Genomic DNA, 13215 nt, shown 5'->3' with positions numbered 1-13215 from the left:
GACCATAAATGAAAATTATGTCACTCTTATTTCTAATATGGCCACCACAATGGACATAATGAACATATTAGTATCGTTGTTCTTCCGGAATGGCTAGTAGTACCAGCATAGTGTTTCCAATACACTAGCTCCTATAATGTCTTGTTGGTCGTTTGTGTTTGCTCTGCGCTAAATTCGGCAATATGTTTTTCCCGTAAAAACTGTTCCGCCTCGATGAGGGTAGCAAGTAATTTCAAGAACATTCTAAGCTGTAAACAAGGTTATTTTTTAAAGTTCCAATTTAGTACGATGCCTGCAAGAGTCAGATTAAAACATTTTCCTATGAAATATCAATGTCCTGAACTCAAATCCATGTAAATATGTTTACCTGCATTTAATAATTATCCTAAAACATAATCTAAAAAACAGACAAAATAGTTATGCAATATCTTGTTTACCAAAAAATAGGCATTAGTCAGGTAGGCCCCATTTCCTACTCTCAATTATGGACAATGTGCAACCACAAAAAAATATACATTATCGTACGCACTAAATGTACATAACTTCAGTGGATTGTATTTAGTAAAATGTTTTGGGGATAGACTATCAAATGTTATCTACAAGACGTCTGTCGTTGTCGATCATCTGTGCCCTCTCTACCTGGACTGATGTCGCCTTGAGAAAATTTTTGGATGATAAGAGTATTGATCCCAGAACAATAACGTCGTATGCACCCAGGTTAGGAAATGTTAGCGTGATTAGTAAAGTTTGATCAATCGTGCTAGGTTTATTAGAAATTATAACGCGTGTGTTGTATTTTCCTTTCAATACATGTGGACGGCTGGGTATTCTACATGGATGAATTGATGCTCCGAGCTGTGAGATTCTTATTGCTTATCCTTTACACCTGATAAAGAAATATTAGAATAAGCTCTAAAATGGCGGAGATAAACACCATTTAATAATTTAGCAAACATAAAAATGAATCAATTTCGTTCACAGAAAGACGTAGTTGAAAAATATGTAAGTGGTGATACCCCGAGCGGGCCCCAGGGCTGGACATAATTACTGAAACCCGACACAGAGGCATCTGCATTACGGAACTTGCAATTAACATATTCTTCATTGGTTATATGGCAACTTTGAATAGTCAGGATCGAAACCGATATTGCTGTCACGTTCTAAGAAAATAATCGACCATATGTAAGGTCTCATCGGTCTCGAAGAAATACACGTCAATAGAGATTATTTAAATGCCCGTAGAGAATAAATTCCGTATAACGAAGACACATATCGAAAATGTATAAGTCCACATCATAATAAATCAACAAAAGGTTATATCACAGATAAAAGCCGTTGCGGAGTGGTATTCCGATTATATTTCATTCCTGTGCCAACATTATCTCATGGGCAATATAGGTAGTCAATTTTATTAATCTGGCGCCGGTAATATAAATTCTAGCTTCATTAAAGAGAGCAGCAACACCAATACCATCCCCGACATCACCACCGGCACCTTCCCAATTACCTATCACCACATATCTCCAACCAACGCACGGGTAGCACATGCACCTGCTCCGCCATCAGCTGTACATGAACCATCCTTGTGGGACATATTTTAACAGTAACTAGAAATGCTCGTACAGTGCTCACAGATTGGATGTTCTACATTAATGTCACTGCTGAGGGATCTATTCGTTGACAATTTTCAAAGATGACAATGCTTAATGTCAGAATAGACGTTGGTAATCTAATAGCAAGTTAATCATCGATATAGGAGTTGCATGTACTGCATGAAAATGATACAATGAGGTCGTTAACGAAGCTCAGTTACGAACGGAGCTACATAACCGATGATGATGATAATGTATAACAAAATGGCAACATCTGCATGATCACTAATCCGTGACAACGGCCTTGGCGGAGATATCAGCGGATAACGCCGTGGAGGTACAATTTCAATTGTCATTAAAACTGAAAAGTGATTAAAATTAGATTCGTTGAGAATGCTCGTTAAAGTGTAATAAACATACATATTAGCACTGACGTTGCCATCAGGGACCATGCTGAAGTCTGTCAAACTTGACACTCACAAGGCAAACTTAATTTGACACTGCTGAAAGAACATACGCGTTGACAACGACTTAGAATATAACCAGGCTTCTGAGGTGTGATTGACGGACGTCAGCCTGCTCTTAGTATTTAATGGTTTATAGTTGCATTCGCCTTCCAACGAGAAATGGTCCATGCACATGTATTTTTCGATTGAGCGGTTGGAGTGTGTGTGATGTGGATTTTTAACATAGCTTCAAACATTTTTCAGTCATCTCGCTCCGATGTCTGCAGTGTGGCAGTTTATAGTGATGTCTAGCACTGGGGTATCTTGCCGCAGACATGTAGCATGAGGTCAGACCCAGTCACATTATCCTGACACCAAGGCCGCCAGTCTTAACACTAATCTTTTAATGCTCAACGCCAAGTGAGTGGGCTGATAGTATAATTTTTGTAAGTTTTTGGTATGACTCGGTCGGGAATCGAACCCTTGACCGTCCGCATTCGAGGCAGACGCTCTAACCACTAGGCCACCGGAGCGGTCTCTCATGAATTTTAGAATTTGGAGAGTGTACTTCTAAAGATCGGTTGGAGTAATTTCATTGAGGATCAAACAGCTTCATATTGTTAAATGATTGTAGGGGGCTTAATATTTATTCAGCTTGATGACGATTCGGATATTGCTCGTCGACAAGGGTCGGACTCTATATTGGGAAAATACGAAGCGATTGCCCCAGGAACCATTTCATTATTTCGCGTGGCGATATCCGTCTGTGCATATTCTGCATTGTCAATAAAGGTTGGCATCGCTTGTTTATTGTCCAGTGATTCTCAACACGGCATCGCTCACTATTAAATTGTCAAAACATAATCGAATTAGTCAAGATCACGCTACGACGTATCAACGCATTTCAGAAGTTTATTTACATCCGCATTAACATCCGAAAGGGTTTTCGCTGGGGGAATATCACTTGTGTCTGTCAACGTTGATCACATCTGTCCAGCTACCCACTGGCTGCATTTTCCTTTGGACATTTATGAATATATTTACTCCGTCGAGTATCACGTTGAGTCTTATTCTTGCATGATAACATGTTTAACTTGACACTGACAGAAGTTACCTTGAGAGATCCTATGGAATTATAAATACCAATCGACACGTTTGGGGAAATCACGTTGAGGGAATTCGCGTATGTCGTCAATTCATTTAATATTCTCGTTAGAACCACATTTGAGTGTAAAACCTCATTTGATCCAATTATTGTACTGACTATTTTCGCCGGTGATTGCAGCGTAGATGCACTATCCGCTTTCATTCACGAACACGAGTTAAATTTCAACTTAGATTATAACGCCCAGGAAGCGATACCGTCCCTGAATGTCCCTGAGAAATGATTATCGCGTTGGAAATTATACGGGATGTAGTAGACTTCATGTACTTCTTGGGAATATATATATATATATATATATATATATATATATATATATATATATATATATATATATATATATATATATATATCAACAGCGCCTATTGGGTTTATAAAATTATGATCGAATACTCGTCAATGTAAATCAAAAAAATATCTACCAACAGCCCCCATCGGGGTCCCATTACTTGCTTGCAAACTGCATTTAGTTGCGGAGCAGTTATTCGAGGAGCGAGATTATGACGTTACTAATCTTCGTTTGAGAGCGGGCTCAAATTGGGTTTATTATCGAGCTGACGATACAATTTCGTGAGGATGCCTTAAACCATACTGAAGTTTCGGAAACTTTCCGTTGAGTTAAATGCGTAACTATATCGTTACTAAGTCCTGACGGGGGAACCATAGATTGACCGATTGATGTAAACAAGAACGTAATCACAACGATTATAATTTCAGTTTCAAAAACCAGTTTGATAAACAAATTATACACAGCTCAGTATAAATACGCACAGCTGTTTGTCCCGGCAGTTTAGACCAATTTCGGTTGTTTCCAGATGTGCGTGTGTTGAAGTTTCTCCGCTGAAAGTCATTTATAACATCCACCCTAAATGTGTTGCCACTAGCCGGCAGAACTATAATGTGGTCGATTAACGCCATTCAAAATGTTCCTGCTCCCACAGATGACACAGATGTAATAACAAGAAATGTACTGAAGCAATATGCAAACATTGTTATTTGAACAACCCCTGTGATAGATACGGACTTTTTCCCACGAATGATCAAAGTGTAGAAGACTTTGTTGCATCCTTGACAAGATAAACCGGTATAAATAAAATCAAATGCAACCCAAAATAAATTAAACACTGCTATGTCTTCGACTCGTGCTTACAGTGGGATGGAAACTATTTCAAAAATAAGTACAATGAAATCACTGCGATCAACAACCATATGTGGGAGACCGTAGCGCTGAAACTATCACGTACGGTCAGAACACTAGTCCTCAAAGGTAAATATTTCAAATAATTATGATCCAAATTCAAAGAATAATTTATGTCACGTGCAATATAGTCCTGAATACATAAAAAATTAACAAAATACTGAATAGATGAAACGAAAAGTAGAACACATTTCCAGTATATTTTGGGAGTCGAAGTAAACAATTTTATCAGTTCACTACTGAAACGTTTAAACTGGCGCCGCCTGTAGTCGCCAAGGCGATTAATATACAAGAGTTATTGCCTTTACCTATATAACACAAACAGAAGGGACGAGTTCTCGGTTATTGGGACTCGTGGATTCTGGAGGAGCTAGGGACTATTGCCCTAAGGTGAATGTGATCGAGGAGCGTATTCGAAAGCAAAATATGTTTAGCGAAGTAATACACATCATGGAACGATCATTACTCCACCGAGTTTAAACCAAAGCTGCTAACATAGTCTGGGTTAAATCAATATTGCAAAGACATAACTTGCTTCCAGAAACTTATGTGAACAACTCAGCCGTGGCAAATAAATATGCGATGTTATTTGGACACAATTTGAGAAGATGAGGATACGAGAGTTTCAATGAAAAGCAACTTTCATCCCTCACGCAGGGATCATACCATTACACGGCCATAATGCCGAATTCCAGGTGTATACAATAATCAATATTATTACGCGAAATGCATGCAGATATCAAACTGGGGATCACACGAGACCATTACCATCTATACCTCGTTAATATTAAATAACTTAGACTTGATCAAGTCGTCAAGCCTTATGTAAAATCGGGTATGTTACTGTTGATTGAGAACTATTTTAATAGGAATTTTCCTTAGTCAGCACTGTAAAATTGTGACTAACATCAGCATGGTTGCGACAAGACGACTCGTCACGTACCTAGTCGATATTGCGTATGATAATGAATATTTCCACATTATTGATAGGAAATTAGGCCACACCAGCCCGAGTTGATATTGTAACCATGTTGTTGTGTTTTTTGTATTTTGATGCAATCTTTGTCCTTGATGGCGGGGTAAAGTGTTCTATATTTATAGAAAATGTTGAATTCCAATCATTTAAAAATTGACATCGAGAAGCTGATTTTCTTTAATAAGCAACGTCTATCTCTATGCCGAGGGTAATGTTGATTGGGATCAAGGAGTTTTCATTGTTATAGGAAATGAAGTCAAACAACATCCGTCGACATGCAATTCATCTTTTATGAGTTATACAATTTTATCACACGTAGACTCATATACTAGTACGTTCGCCTTCTACATGATTGATAACTCAAAACAATTTTCGTCATTTTATTCTTCTTCGGATAAACTGTATTGATAACACCTGTCGATGCGAAAACAAATTGCAAACAAATAGCCATCTGATTGACATCTATATGTGATTGATAGAAGGGTTAATTGTTCTAATGCGACTTAACCATGCGCCAGTATATCAGACACATCAGGAAGTTATATTTTTGAATAGGAAAATAAGAACATATAAATATGTTTGTTTGTTGCTATCTGTATGATCGGTTGTACCTATACAGTTACGCCTATTTTATGTAGCGCAAATTATTGCGGCTCCTTTTTTAACTTTTCTGAATAAAGACAGAGAAAAACGTTCAAATACGGATATTTGCACATGACACATCCTGTCTAGTAGATTACGTTAAACGGCAACTATTGTGGAATACTCAGCTAAAGTAGTGACAGTTGTACTTGTACGTCCCATTTTTGAGACCAAATAGCAACGTTTGTTTCTAATATCACCTTTGTTATATTTTTTTTCAGGAAGAAAAGCAGATTCAGGCATTTGTAAGTATAAAAAATGTATGTCCACTCAGTCTACTATGAACAAGTTATGCATTTTATATGGTTCGCAAGACGCGTACATGCATTAAAATAGGTATTCGTTAAAGTTATGCTTTACTATAAAGTATAGTTACCGTTTTATTATCATGCACCTTTTTCATATTTTGGATGAAATTTCAATAACATTATTTCAGATCACACCAGGTTACATAAATGCTTTAGATTTCCGCATAATGAGATTATCCTCTTTTTGACTCCTACTGTACATTAAGACATTCTTAATACAGGTTTATTTTCTCTACCGACAAAGGGAGACGTAATTGTTTAATACAAATATGAGAAACCCAATTGAAGGCGCGTCCTTTATTTAGAGTTTTGTTCATGCTACACCACCGAAAGTATATTTCACAGTTTCTAATATCAGGTTTATTGTGTTATTTCAGCGCTCGTCGGAATCTGTAAGTACTAAAATGTGCACGCACACGCATTACATGATACATATTACTCGAATTTAAATGTTATTTGACCACTGATAGCAAAGTCATCAATTCATTTATCATACAATTTAACAATCATTTTGAGAATCAGATGCTCATAGCAATAGTTTAGGTTACATTAGAGTCTATTAAAGGTTTTTCTAGAGCGAGTATCGAAGTTTTCTTTTATATTATTCAATATCACAGGATTCGTGTTATTATATGGGTATAAATATTCTGCAGAGTAATAAAGGCGTACACTATTATAACAAATAAGAAATACATAGTGGACAGTGAAGATTATAACGAACGTATGCTCACTGGCAAGGTAACGACCAGACGTTCGTCATTATTGCTAAGTAATTATGAACTAATCATTGCATAATGATGCATTCCCCATACATTTGCCTGGTAAAGACTTCGTTGTTTTACTTGATTTCATCTTTCTCAAGGGTATATTGACTACCTATCATTGATTATGTTTACATCATGTTTGTGTTGTAGAGACGGACATATGATGTTATTTTTTAATAAATTGGAATAATACTTATGTATCACATAACAACTGTGTTTGTAGACATATAGGCTCTGTTTACATTTAGCTTCTCTGAGAATTATATAGACATTTACCTGAAATTAGTAATTGTACCATACATAATGTACGTACATGTGAAACCTGGTGGTAAGCGAGGAATATGTACTTTGTAAGCTTGGAACATGTTTGATAGTAGTAATCTTCTTTACTTTACACTTAATCATCTCAAGCACATTTGGGATAAACAGAAAGGAAAATGTATACTGATGTAGCAGTTTGTGTATTTCTTGCTTCATGACAAAATGTGTACGGGTTGTAGCAGTATGTGTCGTTCTTGTTTAGAGATAAATGTGGCTACTTATCAGTGAGATTTAGTTTCTGATACGATCACTGTTCTTAAATAATAGATACTTTCCAAGAAGCGGATTAGTCTTGGGACAAATAAACATGTACTATTAAAGAAACGATAGAGAAATGGAACAGTGACAAAATTAATAAAGCCACAAAATTGTAACTAAAGTAAGTGTAACCAGGATCAAGCACCGGGTAAATAAAAAAGTGTTTGTATGTGGCAGTAATTACTATATATAAAATAAAGGGCATTACATATCAATAGGTTGTTATTCAAAAAGATTTGCCAAGTTTTATAATTGGTCTTTACAGATTTGGTTTCATAAAACGATAATATACTGATTATGTCATTGCTATGGTACGAGATGTTAGACCTAATTAAGGGATGCATTTTATTGCATAAGGAAGCTATACCACCTACCTTCACCAACATTAATCTATTGCATACATCGTCATTGATATAAAACAAACAGTCAACACTGCTTATAGGAAGTATCTCTATCACTTTCTTGATTGAAACAACAATAAATTGCATCTTACACCTTTAAAGTGTCAATCAGTCTCTCAAATAAATCATTGCCTTCTACAAGTAGCTTCTCGTAGCCTAAAAAAATGTGGTTCACTCTGTCGTCACTCTCTTTTCCATATATTAACACAATATATAATTAGATACGCGATGCACAAATAGTTTTCACTACTTCAGACAGAGGCCATTCACTCAGTGTCAATAGTTCAATGAAAACCACATGTTACATATCGTTAAATCCGAATGAATATATCTGAAGTTAGTTCCATTAACCATTAATTCAACATTTTCTCTCCAGATTGTTCATTCTTGACATTCAACAGCATAACTAAGGAATAGCATAACTAATGTGTCGATTCCAAACGATTTTTTATACTCTTGCTACATGTCTGAAATGATATCGTCCGTGCCGTAATTCTTAGCAATTTTGTAAATGACTTATTCTATCCTTACTGATTTAAAGAGTCTTTTAAATACTGATATAGACAGGTAAACGTAGTAAGCATACTTTTTCAAATATATGTCACTCCTTACCCGTTCACATTCTGTTGAAAAGGGATACTTTCGCCTTATCCGTATATGTTTGGCTGCATTTCTGTTACATAACACGGTTTTTCTGTCATTGAGTGTGTGCTACCATGTTACACATTTGAATAGAACAGATGGTAGAATACTTATTTTTCCAAATTGTAGGACTTGTTAAGGGATTTATTTCGCCGTTTGTGATATAGATACAATAAAAATGACTTTAACAGTAGTTTTCTCCCGTCACGTGCTCCTTCTCCAGCGTTATATGGTTTTAAGTTGTGTGTTAGAGGAACGCCAGGATACTACTTAGTTTAAAATGGATGGTTTTGAGATTTGTCAAACAGAAAAGCGGAAGAAAGTATACATTCTTTTGTTAATTAATTCAAAACAGAGTCTTTGCGGCGTTATATATGTCTTCACCTTTTTGCGTACTTAGATCTTTTCCCAAGCAACTGTTATATCGAATGATGCGAAGGAACCATTTTAGTGATTTCGTCATGTAAAAGAAGCAATACACGTGGACACCAGCAATGTTATAGACCACACAAGGAATGGTTCAATTCAGTGATCACATTATCTGTTATTGCGATCAAGATCTGTTAAAGTTTGGTAAGATATGTTTATTATGATCAGCTGTTTTCTACAAAATAAAAACAAATGTCGCGCTCTCGAACGAGTCTTTCATGATGCGAAATGTTATTTATCGTATTCCAAGCCTTAACATCTTGTACATTAAATAACAGCGCCAACTGCATAGCATGTGGTAAAATTAACAAGACATGTAACGTATACATCGATATCTCTATCCATATAATATCATATCGTTTTCTTGATACAGGTAGCTGTAGTTCTACTAACGGAGTGGTTTCTAAAACAGTTATAATGGATGTTGGAAAGAGATCTGTTCTGAAAAAAAAAACGATAGAAATACTATTGTTTATATTGTCAAACGACTGTTTGAAACACTGGAGCTATAGTTATATCCTGGTTATAATTAATATCTAATTTCTTCTTCCTCCGAACTTGTAAGGTATAACTTTGCATTGTTTGAAGCGGCTCGGGCATTGCCCTGTCTAGTACACTTTTGTGAATATAATGTCAAGTCTTCTCTTTATTGAGGGATCTAACGTCAGAGCGGAGTTCTTCTTTAGCATGACTTTGCTTAATAATTTATCAAATTAGGTATCTTTCTTTGCTTCAAACCGATGCTAGGATTATTGTCATACGGATAAGTATCGTCATGTAATGACAACTAGATAAATCGTCTTGCCCATAACTCTCCAAGAGAGTTGAGAGTTGAGGTCGCATAGAACTATTATTCCGTTTGCTAAAATTTCAGAAATGCAATCCTGTTTAAATATTTCCTTCCATGAAAACAATCTCACTGAGTTTAGAAAACTCTGCAGTTTTCTCAAGCTTACTACACTGTACTATGTCGTACATTTTTTATTTTCACTACTTCGTCTGCAACAATTGTTTAACATTCTTATAATTCGTGAGTGACCGATATTCCCAGCCTTGTGAGCACCAGACGAGTTCCATTTTCTACGTATCTACTGCGTTTCGTCATGAACACATTTTTTTACGGTTAGTTGTTCAGAAAACGGATTACCATACGAACAAACTCATGTTACGGACAGAAACGTAGATGTCTCGTCCTCCAGTCTGTTCATCATGCTATCAAAAACAACTCCAATAACGACATTCGTCGCTCGTTCGACCATGTGCAGTAACTTTAAAAGTTTGGAGCCTATTGTTTTTTTTTTCTAATTACTCACTCATCTGTCTTGTCGATGTTCTCTTCCATTTTACATATGTTGTTATATACCCCATGCCTTGTCGTGATTTGCACAAACGACAACAACATGATAACTTGAACTATTCATAGAGATATTGGCCTTAACCACTAAAACAAACTTATTTTTGCAATGCAATATGGTCTGTCAGAGATTTAGATGGTTTCGAGGCAAAACTTATACAATATTGTTTCAATTCTTTCATTGTTTTGAAGTGGCTTGCTAAACTAGTAAGTAGATACTGGCAACATGGTTCCTGATGCATACTATTTACATTTATATTTAGATTTTACAACTACATCTAACGTTCGATTTTTACGAGCTCTCAACACAATAAAAACGCACATGGACTTTCAGTATAAGATTGCTATTCCCAGAGCACCATGTCCCTCAGTCTTCTTCAAATTTCACTGTTAGCCTACTACTCGAATGTGAAAGGATTTAAACACGAGATTTATGCTGTGCGGGAAATTAAGCTCTCCTTGCATAATATATTACCAATTGAGTTACTGTAATGTCTACACCGTTTAATAATCAGTTGATGTACGGTGAATCGTAGGTTGCCCCTTTTACGTTCCATGTCATTTGCCGATACGTATGGTCAGATATTTGACGGCCAAAATAAATAATTTTGATAAAGTGCAGCAAAGATCATTGATTGCTGAACCATAATTTACGTATGTTATAAAATGTTCATTTCTCTAAATTCGATAATAGCGGCTATTGTCACCATCGACATATTTCTCATATTATAAACATGCACAGATAACTGGTGTCTAATAACCTTTCTATGAAACCTTTTCAAAATCTGACCCTTCATACTAGCCAAAGTTTTAAAAGGTTTGCGTGTCTCGCCTGAATCTGCTTTGTTCCATCATCCTTCCTGATACACTTGTTTATCTCTACGCAACAAATATTTACTTGTATCCTTCAGATTATAACTCGACATTAATATGAATTGATAACAGTTCTGAGCCCTTATTTTATGTTAGTTGTGGTAACTTTGTTTTTATGACTTTTATCCCTTTTTTTGTCGGGGGAGCTCTTGTTGTTGAGATCTTAGCGTTTTGTTCTTGCAGTTGCTTCTCCAATCTTTCTCATTTTGACGAGTCATGATAATATTGGTAACCTTCCTCTCCGCTATTAGTGATTACCATAACTTCTTCATTCAAGAACTATGTTTACCAATGCGACAGCTCAGTCGGTCCCTTGTCAATTGATATGTTTGACTGAAATTAAGTCACGAAGATGTGTATATATATTTGAAAACTATATTAGTCAGTATAATAAGTCATGTTACATATTAAAAGGCTTGTCGTCAATTGAAACCAGTGGCATAGCAACATGTCAAATGTATGAGTTTCCTAACTCAGCATCCTATAACGAGAAACGTATGGAACTCCCAGAAAGCAAATTGGTACGAAAGTTACCCAAATTAACCGTTTTGCATTGCTAAAGGTTATCTTCCTAATATCTTAGAAGATATTTTTGGCAGAATCAGATAAATACTTTAAGGAGAGAAAGTCGTAAAAACAATTGTGCTATTACTTGTTGCCATCGAAATGTGTCTGGACCTTTGAAGCTGAATACCTTTGTCGGTAAACTTGCAGCAGAACAAATACACTTATTTTTCACATTTTTAACCATTATAGAGCTGGTAATAATCCAATCAATAGATAAAGAGAGATAAAGATATATAAGTGGTTCCGTACAACTAATTAGTGAATATGATATTGTACGCTGTAAATTTACGTTGATAAATCCTACTTACAGATTGACAGTTGATATTATAATCAAGCAACATTATTCCAAAGTTATTTTTAATTAGTTTAGCTGGATGATTTGAAAAGGAATAATACAACGTTTGAACTTGTACATAGCTCCTATTTACATATAATGAAATGAATTGCAAAATGTACCAAACATAAAGACAAGTATAATGTGATGTTCTAACAAAAGAAGAATAAAACGTAGTGCTATGTGAAGATGGTAGAGTGAGAACAGAAAAGACAGGCAGAATGAAGGAATTAAAAATACATAATTTGACTTGAACAAGATAATTACCCCACACTCCCGACTTTGCTTCTGGGTGGGAAATATAATATAACCCAAACTAACTCAATTATAGTATATCCCATTAAGATATAATTAAATTAACATATACACCAACACACAGATATGCATAACTTAGAGTGGAATTTGTTCCACTTGAACTGGGTCATGACAGAGTTACGATGGTCCGATTATGGTAAAGATAAACCATTAAAGAGATAACTCTTTGAGTTGTAGTGTGTGATAGTTAACATTAAAAAGGATAACGTGTAATAACTTCTTTAGGATATCAAATATATTACTGTCTGTAGTATATCCATTTTTCCTAGTAAATCGAAAATAAGGAAGGCTTGCGTTATAGAATTGTAATACATTATACAACTTTAAATATGAAGACTGCCATTTACTAGTTAGCTGCTTACAAAGTCAATACATCTGCGAAGATGATTCCCATGTTTATTAGCCAGGTGAATTTACTCTATCTTTCTCTCTCTATCTCTCTCTATCAAAAAGATATACACAACATTGACAGTTGCCATCAATTACAAATGACCTGCTTGCATGTGAAAATAATAAACTTTGTCAAAATACTTGAACTAGGTGTTCTTAAAAACACTAAACGCACCCTGTGCCCTCATTCAGAGTTTACACTGTAACATTGCCCTTTTAGTTATTGATATGAGCTAGTGGTAT

The 13215-nt window shown here is 35.6% G+C and overlaps 1 protein-coding gene across 2 annotated transcripts in view; it reads left to right on the top strand.

Moving 5' to 3' along the window:
* Positions 1-7126, top strand: part of LOC149774132 (E3 ubiquitin-protein ligase TRIM45-like) — a 60165-nt gene extending 53039 nt beyond the window's left edge. Inside the window, exons 13-14 of one of the 2 annotated variants that reach the window (XM_089945713.1) lie at positions 6238-6261; positions 6702-7126. In XM_089945713.1, coding sequence (XP_089801839.1) covers positions 6238-6261; positions 6702-6773 — 96 coding nt within the window. In that variant the 3' untranslated portion in view covers positions 6774-7126. Of the gene's footprint in view, positions 1-6237; positions 6262-6701 lie in introns of those variants that run through there. The other variant, XR_016416961.1, reaches the window with a different exon arrangement.
* The last annotated feature ends 6089 nt before the right edge of the window (positions 7127-13215 follow it).

This window comes from Sinohyriopsis cumingii, unplaced genomic scaffold (assembly GCF_028554795.1).
Source record: "Sinohyriopsis cumingii isolate HCF-2022 unplaced genomic scaffold, ASM2855479v2 utg000426l, whole genome shotgun sequence".
Lineage (NCBI taxonomy): Eukaryota > Metazoa > Mollusca > Bivalvia > Unionida > Unionidae > Sinohyriopsis > Sinohyriopsis cumingii.
Note: the sequence above shows the minus strand (reverse complement) of the source record. Positions and strands in the feature narration are given on the sequence as shown.